The sequence below is a fragment of the Petromyzon marinus genome, chromosome 43, assembly GCF_048934315.1.
Source record: "Petromyzon marinus isolate PM22_M1 ecotype Great Lakes invasive population chromosome 43, UKy_Petmar_22M1.pri1.0, whole genome shotgun sequence".
Classification (NCBI taxonomy): domain Eukaryota; kingdom Metazoa; phylum Chordata; class Hyperoartia; order Petromyzontiformes; family Petromyzontidae; genus Petromyzon; species Petromyzon marinus.
Window position 1 is genome coordinate 410578 of NC_133709.1, and position 17150 is coordinate 427727.

Genomic DNA, 17150 nt, shown 5'->3' on the forward strand with positions numbered 1-17150 from the left:
TGTGCGCGTTAGGGTGCCCGTGCAGCAGGCTGTGTGCGCGTGTTAGGGTGCCCGTTCAGCAGGCTGTGTGCGCGCGTTACGGTGCCTGTGCAGCAGGCTGTGTGCGCGCGTTAGGGTGCCCGTGCAGCAGGCTGTGTACGCGTTAGGGTGCCCGTGCAGCAGGCTGTGTGTGCGAGTTAGGGTGCCTGTGCAGCAGGCTGTGTGTGCGCGTTAGGGTGCCCGTGCAGCAGGCTGTGTGCGCGCGTTAGGGTGCCCGTGCAGCAGGCTGTGTACGCGTTAGGGTGCCCGTGCAGCAGGCTGTTTGTGCGCGTTTGGGTGCCCGTGCAACAGGCTGTGTGTGCGCGTTAGGGTGCCCGTGCAGCAGGCTGTGTGCGCGTGTTAGGGTGCCCGTGCAGCAGGCTGTGTGCGCGCTAGGGTGCCCGTTCAGCAGGCTGTGTGCGCGCGTTACGGTGCTTGTGCAGCAGGCTGTGTGCGCGCGTTAGGGTGCCGTGCAGCAGGCTGTGTGCGCGCGTTAGGGTGCTCGTGCAGCAGACTGTGCGCGAGTTAGGGTGCCCGTGCAGCAGGCTGTGTGCGCGCGTTAGGGTGCCTGTGCAGCAGGCTGTGTGCGCGCGTTACGGTACCCGTGCAGCAGGCTGTGTGTGCGCGTTAGGGTGCCCGTGCAGCAGGCTGTGTGCGCGTGTTAGGGTGCCCGTGCAACAGGCTGTGTACGCGTTAGGGTGCCCGTGCAGCAGGCTGTGTGCGCGCGTTAGGGTGCCCGTGCAGCAGGCTGTGTGCGCGCGTTAGGGTGCCCGTGCAGCAGGCTGTGTGCGCGTTAGGGTGCCCGTGCAGCAGGCTGTGTGCGCGCTAGGGTGCCCGTGCAGCAGGCTGTGTGCGCGCGTTAGGGTGCCCGTGCAGCAGGCTGTGTGCGCGCGTTAGGGTGCCCGTGCAGCAGGCTGTGTGCGCGCTAGGGTGCCCGTGCAGCAGGCTGTGTGTGCGCGTTAGGGTGCCCGTGCAGCAGGCTGTGTGTGCGCGCTAGGGTGCCCGTGGAGCAGGCTGTGTGTGCGCGTTAGGGTGCCCGTGCAGCACGCTGTGTGTGCGCGTTAGGGTGCCCGTGGAGCAGGCTGTGTGTGCGTTCGGGTGCCCCCCGTTCACCCCCCCCCCAGCGGACCCCGCTCGGCAGGCGCCGCTCGCAGCTCCGTCTGTGGCTCCGCCCCCACCGCCCCCACCTCGGCTCCACTCGCGGAGAGCGCCGCACGCAGCAGCCGCGCGTCCATTCATCCCGCGCGCGCCGCAAACTCGGCTCCATCTCCACGGGGAGCGACTCGGCTCCATCTCCACGGGGATCGTGCCGTCTTTACGCGTGGGTTCGAGCAAAGAGTCGAGCAAGCATGGGAAATAGCACGGGGTCGACCTTGGTCCCAATTGCTTCTGTGGACGGAATCGCTGTTCCCCTCGATTCTTGTTCCATAAATCCTTCTATGGAAGAGCACACGCCCAGGAAAACCGGATTTTGCCATGACACACCTTTCTTCACATCATCATAATTTATCTTCTCCGTATCTCACGAGGTCACTCCTTCACGGAACCGTAGTTTATCTTCTCGATATCTCACGAGTTCATTCCTGCGCTTTGCAACTCCGCGTCGCGCTCCAAACTCGGCTCCATCTCCACGAGACTCGTCCCGTCTCCCCGCGCCTCGAGTGACCACGAGGAGCCACTCGCTCTGCGCGCGCTGCCTCCGCGCTGCTGCTGCTGCGCTCCTCGGGTTCCCGCGCTGGAGGAGGGGGCGCGCCCGCGTCTCGGCTGCCCGCGCCGCTAAGGGCCGTGAGGTAAGGAGCGCGGCATCGCGCTCATCACAGCGGGACGATCCGGGGGGGGGGGGGCCCAGGATCCCAGCAACTTGGGGCCCCGCGACGGGGACCCGAGCAGGGTTCGAGCGGAGGAACTGGGATTTCGCGCGTTCGTTCGTTAGGAGGAAGACGACGAGGAGGAGGCGAACGAGGAGGGGACCGTGACGACAACAGAGACAAGAAAGGGGGCCTCTGAGGGTCAGCGTTTTCGGGACCAGGGTCTCTCCCCACCCCGCCCCCCCCACTCGAGGGGGGGTGGGGGTGATCGAGGGTGGGGGGAGAGGAGTTCGTGGCGCCATGCGAGGGTCGCGCTGGCTACTCGTCCGTCTCGTCCCGCTGCTTTTGGGGGTGGCGGCGGCGAGGGGGCCCAGCGCGTGGGCCCCCAAAGGGGGCGCCGGCTCGGCCGCGAGGCCCCCCGGGGCAACGGCTGAGCCGTCGCCGCGTAAGCAGCCACCACGCGAGCAGACGCCGGAGCAGTGCCGCGGCTACTACGACGTGATGGGCCAGTTCGACCCCCCGTTCGTGTGCCATATGCCCCCCTACTTTATCTGCTGCGGCTCGTGCGGGTTCCGCTACTGCTGCAAGAAGCCGAGCGCGCGTCTCAACCAGACGCAGTGCGTCAAGAACGAGACCCCGCGCCTCGCCAACGACTCCACGGGGCCCCCAGACGTCGTGGGGCCCTTCGGCCCGACGCGCGACAAGACGCACATGGTGGTGTACTCGGTGTGCGGCATCGTCGCCTTCATGCTGCTGGCGGGCATCTTCACCGATGTCGGCCTCTACAAGCCCGCGGGGGGGCTGCTGCCCGCGCAGCCCCCTGGGGAGCCGGGCGGACACTCCAGGTAGGAGACGGGACCCCCACGGGAGGGGTTTGTGTGGAGGGCTCGGGGTTTCTTTGTGTGGGGTTTGGGGTTCTTTATGGGTTTGGAGGCCTCGAGGGGGCTAAATTAAAAAAAAAATGACCCCGAGTGGCCTCGTGTTTGTGGTTATTGTTGTTGTTTCTTTGGTATGGTAGTTGCGCTTATTATTGTGGATAATAAGCGCAGTTGTTGTGCTTATTGTGGTTGTCGTTATTCTGTGGTTGAGGATGATGATGAATGAAGGCTCCGTGATTCATCTGCGGGACTCCGATGCCAGGAGTCACATGTTACACCCACACTCTCTTCACACGTGCGCGCACACACATACGTGTACACATACACACATACGTGTACACACACATACGTGTACACACACATACGTGTACACACACATACGTGTACACACACAGACAACAATCTCCCTTGTAGTGCTTTTAGCCAGCGCCTATGAAGTCTGGCACGGTACACGAGGGGGTGGGTGGCCAGCACCACGCCCGACCGCCTTTGTCTCCCCACTAACGATGTTTACACACCGTAGCAGGTACTCATTTGAGGTTTAGTCGACCTAAGGGACGCCCAGGACCAGTTCAGATAACACGACGTAACAACTTTTGTTCTTGGGTAGTGTTATTTCGTAATTGCTTATGCCTAAAAAGTATAGAAAATGGCTATTATTTACCTCCAAAACTTTGCTTTGTGACCAGGACAGTGATATTTTGAAATGTGCTTATTTTCAATGAGAAAACGGGCGAATTGGTGTATTTTCGTTCGCATAAAGTCAGAGACAAACATATTAATCAAAATGAACATGTATTTATACTAAAGTAATACAAAACTTACGACAAAAGATTTAGAAGTTAGTAGTTATTCGAGATTTACGATTATACATAAAATCACTTTCACGAATCAGCCCCCAAATGTAGTCTCCCATCATGTTCTCGTTCTGCTGTCCTTGGTAGCGGCGTTCAAAGTCCAGACGAGGCTCAAAAGAAAGATGAGTATGGTGTTTGTTTGCATTCTAACCACAAGTATTGTGGTTAATGCAGACATGATTCATTGTAAAAGGTTTCAGTTTGGTGTTTTAACATCTAAACATTTGTTTTGTTGCCAGATAAAAAGGGGAAACCATATTATCATAGTGTAGTGTATTTAAGGGCTCGGCACAGATTAGTTATCCTGTTTGTCTTGGTGTCTCGCTCGGTGTGTCTTTGTGTGTGTCTCTCTCTCTCTCTCTGCATGTGTCTGTCTATGCTGTTCCCGTGTCTGTGCTTTATCATTAATTCTTACCTGATGATGGTTGCTTGTGTTGCAACCGAAACGTCGTATTCTATTACTTGATTTGATTTCCTACGTGGCTTTACCGAAAGAACCAAAGAGCGTCGTGTATGTCGACTGAGGCGCACACACACCGTTGTAGGATGCAACGCGTGCATTAAACAATTCACTGTACACCGGCTGCTGTTGCTAAGTGTGGTTAACTTGTTAACTTGTTCCCGGCTGCTCACTACGTTGCGTGTCTGTCCCCTCTCTTGATTCCCGAAGGAGCCCAAACCCCCCCGCCCCTCCATCCCTTCGCCCCCAGCCCCGCCCCTTGCTGTATCAAGGACGGCGCCCCCCGCGTCCAGCCATGTGTCCTTAACTCGTCCAATCGGACAGCGCTTCCGGTCATGTGCCCTTGGCTCGTCCAATCGGTGCACCCGGCGCTCCTCCAGCACTGGCTGGCGCGACCCACAGAGACATGTGTCTGTCCACTGACAGTCGTGGCTGTATTCACGACACTACGCTCGTGAGCTTCTTGAGGAATTCATTGCACTCCAGGATGTTTTTTTTAATCTCTGCTCCGAAGAAGACACCGGCTTTGAACTTTGCCTCAGATAGCTTAGGGAAGAAGCCTTGAAGGAATTTGAAGGCTGTCCACTCCTTATCTACAGCTCTGACAAAATGTTTCATAAGACCCAATTTTTTTGTGCAGTGGTGGCATCAGCACCTTCCGGGGGTCCACTAGTGGCTCCCACTTGACGTTTTTCCTCCCAACAGAGAACTCGGTCCGCTGTGGCCTGTCCCGCACTGTGGTCGTGCGCCTTGGTGTCCCTGCTGTCCTAAAGGCAAAGATAGTAGGGAAACTTGGTAAAACCGCCTTGGAGACCCATCAGGAATAACACAATTTGTAAGTCTCCGATGACCTCCCAGTCGTACTCATCATACTTCAAGGCGTCCAGCAAGGTCTTGATGCTGTTGTAACCTCTTTGAGGTGCACCGAGTGAGCCAGGGGAAGAGACTGGTACTTGTTACCATTATGGAGCAGCACGGCATTGAGGCTCCTGGATGAGCTGTCAATGAAGAGGCACCACTAATTCTGGTTACAGGCGATTCCGATTGCTTCGAACAGACTGGTCACATTGTGGCAGAAGCAGAGCCCATCTTGACGGGTGAAGAAGCTGCAAAAAGGTTGGTGACGCTTCCTCTGATCTGCGACTTGCACACTTTCATCCAACAAGTTCCAATTCTTGAGCCTAGACGTCAAAAGCTCGGCATTGAACTTGGTGAGACCAAGATCTCTGATCAAGTCGTTGAGGTCTTTTTGGTTGGGGTAGTATGAGTTTCTCTCCTCAGCTCTACCTCTGAAATTGTCATCTGGATCTACAACGTCTTGCTGCTCTCTTCTAAAGACGGCTGCTCTCTCTCCGGAGGAGTGGGTACGGGGAGCTCATGGCAGTGTGGCACCAGGGCAATGGATGAAAGAAGGTCCGATACGTGATAGCAGGTGCATTCTTGCCAGTCTGACGTTTAGAAGGGTCCACCATGCAGAAGTAGCAGTTGCTTGAGTGGTCAGTGGGTTCCCGCAAAATTCTTGTGATAGCGAACTTCATGGCTCTCTTTTCCCCTCTGTACCATCCTACAAAAATAATTTATTTCACCCATGACTAATGTGTCAGAGATTCTAGCAACATTTTTCATGTGTGATATATTTTTTCAATAACATTGAAAATTGTAAAACATTGTAAAATTAAACATTTCTACAATTGTAAAAATTTTAACAAATTTTATAACGTAAAATTCCGAGCAACAATTGTCCATCACCTTCCAGAGTTTTTTTGCATTGCTCGCAGGTGAAATGAGGTGCCCAGGGTTTGTCTTGATCCCCGACAGGCATGCTTCCACAGAGTAATTTTTCGCTCTTGCCTTGATAATTTGGCCGCAGACATAGCAAAATGCGTCTGACGGATGTTTGCAGCATCTTGATGCCATCTCAGAAAAATGCAGATATATATCCACGTAGGCAGCTGGAACTAAACTGAACTGGTGGGCTTAAGGCCCCTATATTTATACTACTAATTTATTGCTGGAAAGTTCTAGAATGTTCTAGAAGTTACTCCAGGTTTACTCAGCACTGAATCTATCTGGAATGTTCGGGAAAATAGGTGAACTTCTAAATATCACTCTCCTGGTCACAAAAGCAAAGTTTGTGGGGAATAATAGCTATTTTCTGTACTTTTGAGGCATAAGCAATAAGGAAATAACACTTTCTACCCAGGAACAAAAAAATGTTACAAAGTGTTATCATTTATGAGCAGGAACAGAACCTGGGTGGCTGGGTTCGTAGCACAACGCGCTAACCACTACACCACTGCTCCCCACATGCACACACACTCACATGTGTACACAAGTATAACAGCTGTCATTCGCCACTAAGTGGCGATGATGTCCCCACGATGCTTGTGCCAGGCTAGGTGCACGTTGAGGCCACGAGGGGTACAAGGCTCGCTGGAAGGTCACGGGGCAGACCCAGGTGCCATGGGTTGACTGAAATGACTGGCAGATGCACCACTTGTGCTCCTGTCTGTACGAACTTTCTGTGTTTTAGCCGCCCGACGCTACGTTAGTTGTTGTGAGCGTGGTTACTCTGTCCTCCATTATTATTGGATAGCGATTGCCTCCAACTGCCCAGTAACGTCCTTCACGATCCTCCTCCACAGAGGTCGATCTTAAAGCCGCTGGAACCAGTCATCTGCAAGTCCAATTAGCTCCACGTCCTTCCTGACCACATCATTCGATCTCCTCTCCCCCTCCCCTATCTGGCCCAGGGGTCGGCAACCAAAATTACAAGATAAAAAAATGTCCAATTCGGTAAGAACTCAATATTTCATAAGCCGCAGTGAATATGAATAACGTCATGAAGCAGTCATTGAAGAGCCACATGTGGCTCTGGAGCCGCAGGTTACCGAGCTCTGATCTGGCCAAACAGAAGCTGCTTGGGCATGCGGTGGCTGGGCTGGCGTGCTCCATTACCCAGCCAGCTCAGCCTCGCCTCCCTGAGAAACTCACAGATGGGACTGTGTCCAAAGCTTTCAAGAATCCTTGCGCTTCTCATATAATCCAGTCTGGTTAAACTCCGGAAGGATTGTAGGCAGGCCAGCCTGAATGATGTTACTTTAAAGGGCTCCACGTTTCGCATGCATAGAGAAGGGAGGGCATAAATGTGCGGACAGGCCCGGCAGGTTCCACACAGCGTTGCGCAGCTGATGAAAAGAGAATGCCGCTCGACTGATTCGACGGAGCGAGGCCACTGCCAAATTGCAGATGTTGTGCATGTGTGAGTGTGAATATCTCTCAGTTCCATTCCCGTTCACGGCCAACACCAATGACGAAAATGAGCGTCTGGCGCGGTGTGTAAACATCAATCATCGGAAGACAAAGGCTGCCGAGCGCGGTGCTGGCTACCCCATCTTCCTGTGTTATCTATTGGTCTTCATAGATGCTCGCAAACAACACTTGCCTGTGTAGACTCCACGGGGGATCTTTGGTCCAGCGTGTCTGTGTGCGCACACTGCAGTGCATGCGGATAGCAATCAGCGCGCGCCTATGTTGTGATGCTACCTGGGGAATGGTCCCAATGTCTCAACCCGTCCCCGTGTGAGGCACCGGGGCTGCAGGGTGAGGGGTGAGTGAGATGTGATGGGGTGAGCGAGGGTGATGTGACGAAGTGAATGGTGAATGACGGGGGGGGGGGGGGGGGTGAGCGATCGTCCCCATTGCACCCCCCGATCCGCGCCTCGTCCCTCTCTCCCCTGCCCCCCTCCCTCTCTCCGCTGCCTCCTCCCTCTCTCCCTTTCCTCTCTCCTCTGCTCCCCACTCTTTCCCCTGCCCCCTCCCCCAGGCTGCTGGACGTGTCTGCACACCAAGAGAGTGGACTGGCGCTGCCCACGGACAGCAGCTCCACCCCGGGGTTCCCCTCCATGCTGCCCCCCCGGGCCTCCTCCATGGAGGCCGGGTTCAGGCACGGAGCGAGGCCCAGCCTGGGTACACTCACCACGCTCACTCATCATATTCACCACGTACACTACACACCATGCTCACCGCACCACGTACACTCACCATGCACACATTCACCATGCACATCACTAATTCTCCATGATTGATATGCTATGTTCCTCGTGACTCTTTCGCCCTGTTCCCCGTGACTGACTCTTTATGTTCCTTGTGACTGATTCACCGTATTTATCGTGACTGATTCACCATGTTCCCCGTGACTGATTCACTGTGTTTTCTCCGCCCTCTCTTCATTCCTAGATCAGCCCCAGCTCAAGACTATCTTTCATTCACAGCCGCACCTGGCCTCGGAAGCCCCGCCCACCTACGAGGCAGCCAATCAGGCAGAGGGAGGCCGACATCCCTCCCTTCTAAAACGAATTGGTGAGGATGCCCTTCCCAAAGATTGGGGTCCACGTGCCCATGGCTCCGTCCCCAACGCCCAGGGAAGCAAAACTGAGCTGGGTTTGAGTGGATGGCAGCATGACAAGACGGTTGAGGAGCACGGGTGTCGGGATGTTTGCTGGAAGGGAGGATTGGTGGGTCTCTTTAAAGCTGGAATCAGGTGACAGAATGGGATGGGGGGGAGCAGAGCAGTGGAGACATATGTCTGGTGGGGCTGAAGGAGATTTGGGATCCAGGAGGTGGCCTAAGGAGGGAGTCACAAAGTGATGGATGAGATGGTGGCGAGAGCGATGGAAGTGGTGTTGGAAGTGATGATGGAGACTGGCTATGGGAGTGAGCAGAAGATGAGAGATCCATCGAATTCCGGACACAGTTTGAGATGGAACTCAGTGGATTATATACACGGATGTAGACATCGCCCAAAATGGTTTGTGGAGGAGAGGAATTACCTAGTGTCGAGATTTGATTTGGACGTGACAGAGTGGTAGAGATGCTCAAATGTGAAATTTTGGAAATGGATTCTTGAATCTATTTTCGTGAGTTTCAACGTGGGGATGGATGATGAATACACCAGTAATGGCTGGGGTGCATCTGGGTGTCTCTCATTAGCGGCCACACCCCCCCACCCTGCCCCCCGTGTCCGTGCTATTGCAGAGAAGTCCGGGCTCCTGGATCACTTGGGGAAGATTCACTTCTCCTCTGACGCGGGGCCGCCAACCTCCCTGCCCCTGCGCTCTGCCACCCCCGTCAAAGCGAGCACGTCGCGCGAGGCGAGCGGGGCAAGCGGCAAGGGGGGCGACCGCGGGGACGAGGACGAGCTGGCAGGGGCCAAGAGCCGCATGACCAAGATGCACTCACACCCCGGCGCGTGGGTGAGCCCCGCCAGGGAGCGCTCCCTCCCCCGCGGTGAGGGGGGCTCCGTGTCGCGCGCGGGCTCCCAGGCGCTGCACCAGCAGCAGCACCACCACCATCACCCACACGACCACGAGCCGCCGCAGCACCAGCAGAGCCAACACCATAGCCAGCACGAGCATCACCAGCCGCAGCACCAGCAGCAGCAGCAGCAGCATCACCACCACACCCTCCAGCACCACCACACGCGGGGGCAACAGCAGCAACAGGGTCCTGGGGGCCCCGGGGTGCGGGGGCAGCTGTCCCAGCAGGACACCTGGCCTGGGCCCCCGCGCTACCACAGTACCCTAGACAGGATCCCGATGAGCGGCAGCGGGAGAGGCCGACATCACCAGCGCCAGCAAAGCACGCTCAGACCCTCGCAGACGACGCTCAGCAAGACCGAGGTGACGGTGTGAACGGCGCTGACCTCGTCTCGTCTGCAAGGCGAATGCAAGTTGCCCCACGTTCCTGCCGATGGGCCCCTGTCGTCTCCCACCGTGGCGTGTGCTGTGCGGGTTCGCGTGCGAGCGGCGCGTGCAACGGTGCTGCTGGTGGCCCCACCGCCCCGGCCCCATGTCCCTGCGGGCGAGGGTGTGCGGCCTCACAGTGATCCTGGCTGCCCTGGTTGCTCCCCGCAGAGCCCCGCGCGGAGCAGAGGTTGTGGATTGTCATGGAGCACGGCGTGTGTCCCCGGGTTGTGTGTCGTGATTCGTACACAGTTTACATGTTGGCGGTCGTGGTTCGGATGAGCGGGGTGTGCGCGGCGACGTGTGTCGCGCGGCCTTTGCGACCTTGTTCATCTTTGTCGAGGGAACGGTAGGTGGAACGAGACACCTGGGGGCTACCGTGGGGGCCACCGTGGCAACCCCGGGGCGAACCCACGAGGCCGGTCCACGGGCCGCACCGTCGGTCGTGGACATCACAATCACAGCCAGCACTGGATTTTAATCGCACGCGTCGTCTTTGGTGGCAAAGAAGAAAAGTTGATGTTACCGTGACTTTCTCCGTGGTCGTCATCGTTTTATATCTATCTCTCACGTTCACGTGCATCCGATTCAACCGCTTGTTCTTTTTGGACAATGGTGAAGTGAGAAGGAGCCTCTCACGGAGGCCGCTCTCCCTAAACGTAATGAATCGTGGCACTTGATGGGGACGCTGCAATAACATTAGCAATAACGACTCAGACGTGGAGTCCAGGTGTCTGCAGCAACCACACGTCTATGTTAGCGGCCGAGTGTGCCAGTGGGTTTTCCGTCTAATTTAAGATTTTCCTCACATTTATTGCCTTTTCCATAATTCGCTGGATTTTCCCTTGGCGTTATCATTAGTCTTTGAGTTTCTTACGGGTTTTCCGTCAGTGTATTAGTTTTCATTAAGGTATGTCGGTATTTTGTTCCAGAGGTTTTTCTTTGATTTGAAGCTATCCATTGATTTACCGGTCTGGGGGTTCCAATTCCGGCACTTTCTGTTCCTGTACCACATGGAAATCCTCGAGTCTCGGCCCGAACTGGGCCATCTCCTCCCACAACAAACCACCGTGTCGCGTATCTTAAGCTTCAAATCAAGAGGAGGCCGTGCTGAGTGAACTTCACGAGCAGGCTCAAGCAAACCAAGGTGTAGGCCGCAGTGGGCCCTCCAAACCCAACGTGATCAGTAGCGCTCCCCTCTCCTGCCAAAGTCTCCTGCATGGAAGAGTCGGCGCAACTCTCGCCACCATCGTTGGGCTCGCTCTCACAGTGAGCGGGGAGCGGCGGTCATTTCTCCTCATTCGCCCGTCTTCGCTTGCCGTAGGCAAGCGCCGATACAAGGGCTGCTTGTGCACGTGCGGTGGCTGGGGCCACCACACGCGCCATACTCAATATTCAGCCCCACAGGTATTGCAGGTATTTTTGTCGATCAACACGACACTTGCCGCCCCAAGCCTGCCCAATTTACCCGCGTCCACGCAGTGGGGGCCTGGGCCGTGTGGGCTCCTGTGTCGGTGGTAAGCACAGCTGCATTCTCCACCAATACAACCCAAGAGTTTTTTGACGTTGTAATGTTAATATTAATAACTCTCGTCTACAATTCGAAATGTGCATGAGCCATGTGATTGTGTAATCATACATACATACGTAAGCTTTTTATGGAACGCACTCGTAATGTGTACACGACTTCAGTGGGTATTTTGTAAGACCGTGTGATGTCCACGCTTCCATATATTTATAATTACAAGTCATACACTAGTGAAATTACATAGAAAATGTTGGGGTTTTTGTCCATTCCAAGCTAATACTACTCGCTAAAAACATTCCAGCCGTGCGTCTGTGTGAACAGCAGGCCCGGCGGGGTGAGCGGACCCCTCTCCGAGCCGTGCCCGGGCCCGACACGGCCGTGGGGAACGCTGCAATTTGTCGCTGACTGATTCGTCTCGGCTGCAGGGTCTAGAGGTGGCGTAATTTCCATAATGGTTACAGAAACAATTTCTGGCGATCCGGAAATGAAGAGGACAGAGGTGCGAGCGGTGTCGAGGCAAAGCATTACGTGTCTCCCGGGTAGCGGAGCGAGACGGTGTGCAATATAATCCCTGGTGTTTTGGTGACTCCATGGGCTGCATTGTTCCACGGACACACGAGGCGTTAATAATAATTAAAATTCACAACGCGCATTACATCCTAGGATCCCAATGTGCAATGCATGGAAAGCAGGAAATAAAAAGAACCAGGGCAACGACCAAATTAAAGAGGGAAGGCCACTTTAAAGAGATGGGTTTTCAAAGCAGACTTAAATATATCTACCGACTCTGATTTCCTGATTTCAAGTGGCAAGACGTTCCATAGCTTGGGTGCCACGCTAACAAAAGCACCGATCTCCAAAAGAGCACAACCTAGACCTGGGAGTGCTGAGCAGTTGGAGAGCAGAAGATCTTAAGGACCTTGATGGAATATATAAATATATTAGTTCCAGCAAGTAATGCCGTGTGAGCCCTTTTAAAGCCTTACAGGTTAATAGCAGTATCTTAAAATTAACTCGATGAAAGGATAAGAGGACTGGTGTAATGTGCTCACGTTAATGGTGTTCGTGGTGTAAGCACACAGGTCGCTGCATTCTGAACAAGCAGGAGTCTGCCCAGTACTTTGCTCGGTATCCCAGCCAGTGAGACGTTGCAGTAGTCGAGTCGGGATAACACAAAAGCATGGACCAGTCTCTCCAAGTGAGCAGGTGACAGGAAGTGATGCATTCTGGTAATATTTCTTAGGTGGAAAAAGGATATTTCAACCACCTTAGATATATCTACCTCAAAGTATAATGACTGGTCAACTGAACACCAATGTTTCTGACCTTCCGTGTGGGACTGACATCGTGACCATCAATCAACAAATGAGGCGAACCAATTTAAGAAAGATCCAGAGGGGAGCTGATGAATATGGCTTGTCGGCATTTAGTCGCAAACGTTTTGGCGCAACCATGAATTAACATCTGCTAGTGATGCAGATAGCACAGAAGATGCTGTTGCATCGGCTGGTCCTAACCGGATATACATTTGAGTATCGTCTGCACAGCAATGGTAGGATAAACCAAGATGTTGGAGCAGAATGGTGCCTAATGGATGTTAAAAAGTGATGGGCCAAGCACAGATCCCTGCGGAACACCACAGAGAAACGATCTAATTGGCGACTTGAAGCCATCCTTTGTAACGAAGTATCTACGATTATTGAAGTAAGAGTGGAACCACAGCAAAGCTATGCCAGAGATCCCCATTGAATCTTCCAGTCGCTCAAGGAGAACCCTGTGATCAATGGAGTCAAATGCCGCACTTAGATCTAGCAGAATGAGGAGGCTGACAAAGCCTTTATACAGTCTCGGTGCTATGCGCAGGTCTGAACCCCGATTGAAAGTGGTCAAATTGATCGTTTGAGGCCAGCAGATGCTGATGTAAAAGAGTGACCACAGCTCGTTCCAGAATTTTAGACACACGGAAGGTTGGATATTGGGCGACATTTTTCTGGAAGCTCGGGATCAAGACTCAGCTTTTTTAAAAGTGAGGTGACCGCAAGCCATCTTAAAATTGTTAGGAACGGTGCTGGTTTTGAGGGACTTTACTCTTTGGTTTTATTGGGTAAAGTCACGTAGTGAAAATAAAATAACAAAAAATCACGACGTTTCGGCCACAACACAAGCGGCCTTCATCAGGTGAACGGACGAGACTGTCTGGAGGACATCGCTGTCTCGTCCCTTCACCTGATGAAGGCCGCTTGTGTTGTGGCCGAAACGTCGTGATTTTTTGTTATTTTATTTTCACCTACGTGACTTTACCCAATAGAACCAAAGAGTATGGATCCTAGCAGTCACGAAAGCTTTAAATCTAGAATTTGAGGGACCTGTTGAGAAGGCTGAAGGAAAACGGCCTCAGAATAACGAAATGGTCCCGTAACAGTCTTGAAGGGAAGGGATCCAGTGGACAGTTGGGATGTCGAGAGACGGCAAATAAAGAGATGAGTTTCTCACTTGCGGGAAACTCGGTTAAGAATGTGCCCTCGAACTGACCTGGAGGCAATTAGGAAAGAGAGGGAACAGAGAGAAGCGGTATTAATTTGGACTGGACAGAAAGCAGCGGAAGAGTGGGAGATTACATTTGCTTCCTTATTCAAACGTTTACTGATACAGGTAAATAAGGCCCGATGTTTGTTATCACTATTTGCAATGCAAACAGCAATGTAGGAGGATTTATCCAAGACAATGTTGCTTTGGTAAGTACGAAGGTCTTTAAATATTTGATGATGAATAGTGAGGCCGGACTTTCTCCAAGCACGTTTGCGCCCTCAATTTTGCAGTGTACCATGGCGAAGGACGATGGGAAGATATACAACGGGTTCATGAGGGAACCAAATGATCCAGGATCTCTGACAGAACAGAGTTATATAATTGAGCAGATTCTTCAACGGGCAGTTCGTACTCATCACCTAGTGGAGAACTCGATAGGGCATCTGTGAGGGAGGCTGGGGTGATCGATGTAATTTTGCGAAATGAAATTCGATGTTTAATAGAAGGGCCAGGAAGGGACAAGGATATATCAAAGAGAACCAAAGAGTGGTCTGAGATTCCTGGATCCATGTCAGTCAGTTCTGATAGTGACAGCCCGAGAGAACAAACCAAATCTAAAGTATGTCCACCAGACTGCGTTACCTGTTTGACATGCTGGATGAAACCAAAAGAATCAAGGGTGGCCAAAAAATCCCTGATATGAGGTTTGGATGGTGTATCAACATTAATATTGAAGTCACCAATTATATTCAGAACGAGCACACACCACCGAGAGGAACTCAGAGGACTCTGCAAGGAATGTGGAAATTAACCTTGGAGGGTGATTGAACAATATTAGCAATGCCGACTGGGTGCAAATTGGCCTCCAAGCTAATGCGAGGTGTTCAAATGACTGGAACGTTGGCAATGGGACAGGTTTTACAAATGCTGAATTTTCATGAAATAAAGCGAGGCCACCCCACGACCTGATGACCGTGGATTCTCACAATAAGCGAAGCCAGCGCCTCGACCGCCGTGCCCCCGCATGCCTCGTCCCTGGACCTTGCCCCCACCACCACCACTCGAGTCGAACCTCGGAGTGAACAATCTCGGAGGAGCATCACCACCAGGTTGTTGGGAGGGGGTAGGGGCGGGGCTCCATGGTACCCAGCACTGAAGGAGGAGGCGGTTCCCATGGCGACTGTGCACAGTTGCTATGCCGCGAGTGGCAGAGTGATTAGGGACGGCGATTGTATTGGACGGGAACTGGTTCGGGGTAGACGTGGCGATAGATCCTGGGGAGGGGACCGAGTGGTGTGTGTGTGTGTGAACAGCTGCAGCAGTGTGCTTGTGTACGTCCATACACAGCGATGTGCGTGTGCGTGGGGAGCGGTGGGGCAGTGGTTAGCGCGCTGCAAACCTGGCGACCCGAGGTCGATTCAGAACTGGGACTGAACCCCCACCAGGTCAACTCGGGATCAAATGAGAACCTGGTGCGGCGTGTAAACATCGCCACTATGGAGACAAAGACGGCACACATGGCGTGGTGTGCCGTGCCTGCCTCCATAGGTGATCGCTATCAGCACTATACAGAGATCTTTGTCTGATGGCGATCAGAGCCTGGGTTGCTTTATCGCTGTCCTGCGGTTTGCTTCAGAATAATAATAACAATGATGTCGACTTGTAAACCCTGCACCGCCGCCGCACAGCGTTCGCTCGTCACTATGAAAGAGAGGACGACTCAGAGGCTCAATGAGGATGAGGAACCACAGATACGAGCAGTAGCCAAGCTCTGTGGTCCTCTATATATGAAGCTGTCATCAGCCAAGTAATGGATGTTTACATGTGGAAAAAAAACCGGAGCACCCGGAGAAAATTCACTCGTGTGAGTGGGCAACATTCTACCCTGTACAGATGGAACGAGTGGAGTCCACACTTTGCTGTGCCGCCTTCTCCTGGCAGAGCCAGGGTGTGGTACCTCGACGCCCACAGGGAAGGGAGTTTCACGACATTTGTGTGGTGATTCACCAACCCTCGCTGCTGTTTCCTCCACAGTGCTGGCCTACAGGCCGCATGTGGAGGCACCACCGCCAGGCTAAGATGTTTTCATTTGGTTGCTGCTGACTGCTTGGTCCCGTGGTTAACGCTGCTCGGAGCCACGCGGACTCTCGTGTTTCAAGTTTCATTTGCGTAACCAGGTGGGAGCTCGAGAGTTTCAGTTTAATTTCAGTTTCATTTGTTTGGTATAGCCCTGTGAGCCATTCGGGGAGAGTCTCATTTGCAAACTGGGGGTCACCAACACGACAAAATAAATAACGTGAAAAGTACAGCAACGAAGCGAATATAAATCAGAGCAGAGACAACCAAATAAAGATACATGGGTATTGATCTTGTAGTGTGCGTGTAATAGACATCTGGTGTGGTCGTTCCATTTCCTAGAATGCCGCGTTTCATTCCTTGGGTTCTGCTCCGTTATTATTCTCGACCATCGTCCTTTTGAGCCATGGCGCGTCCTGCAAGCCCAATCCCCACTTCTCGTCGCTATATTTGCGTATTGAACATGACGGACGTCCTCTAATCTCCTCTTTCTGTCTCTCGTGATTCCAAGCATGCGCCTCTCCTTTCCAAGCTTCTTTACAGTTTTTGCTCCACGTGTTTTGCGAATGACCGCGTGCTTCTGACCCGTATCTCATAGCGGGCGGTCGTGGTAACCACGCTGCTTGCACGCGTCTCCCTTTAGGCCTCGGTGCTTGGTACTGTTCACGACCGGCTCGAGTCTTCCAGGAGCGCTGCCACGCGCCCCGGGCCGCCTCTCGACCCCGCAGCTTCCATTGCGGTGCGGCAAGAGGCGGTCCAGAAAAGTAAAGCCTTAAAAAAAGACAGGGCCCCTACATTCGTAATAAAACATGTACACTTTCACCTTTTAGTGTTTAGTTTGTTGTCCTTCCGCCGCACCTCCGATGAGCACCGTTGGCTACGTACGGTGCGAAACAAGTTCAACACATATATATAAACATAAAGTGCAAATATTTAGGGTCTCAAGATGAAGTGGGGCAGGGGGGCGATTTCCCCCTCCGCCTGTGATCCGACACTGCCGCCCCCCTTCAACAGCTGTCCGAGACACACACAAGCTCGGAAGCTCGGCTGTTGTGCAGCAGCGTCCCTACGTGTGTGCGCGTTAGGGTGCCCGTGCAGCAGGCTGTGTGCGCGCGTTAGGGTGCCCGTGCAGCAGGCTGTGTGCGCGCGTTAGGGTGCCCGTGCAGCAGGCTGTGTGCGCGCGTTAGGGTGCCCGTGCAGCAGGCTGTGTGCGCGCGTTAGGGTGCCCGTGCAGCAGGCTGTGTGCGCGTTT

At 53.6% G+C, this 17150-nt stretch overlaps 1 protein-coding gene across 1 annotated transcript; it reads left to right on the forward strand.

Moving 5' to 3' along the window:
- Positions 1–1197: 1197 nt before the first annotated feature.
- LOC116951633 (protein shisa-9-like) lies at positions 1198–16720 on the forward strand. The gene is made up of 4 exons (XM_032970412.2): positions 1198–2671; positions 7848–7990; positions 8261–8383; positions 9059–16720. Exons 1-4 carry the CDS (start codon positions 2127–2129, stop codon positions 9712–9714), a joined length of 1467 nt encoding a protein of 488 aa, XP_032826303.1. The 5' UTR covers positions 1198–2126; the 3' UTR covers positions 9715–16720.
- The last annotated feature ends 430 nt before the right edge of the window (positions 16721–17150 follow it).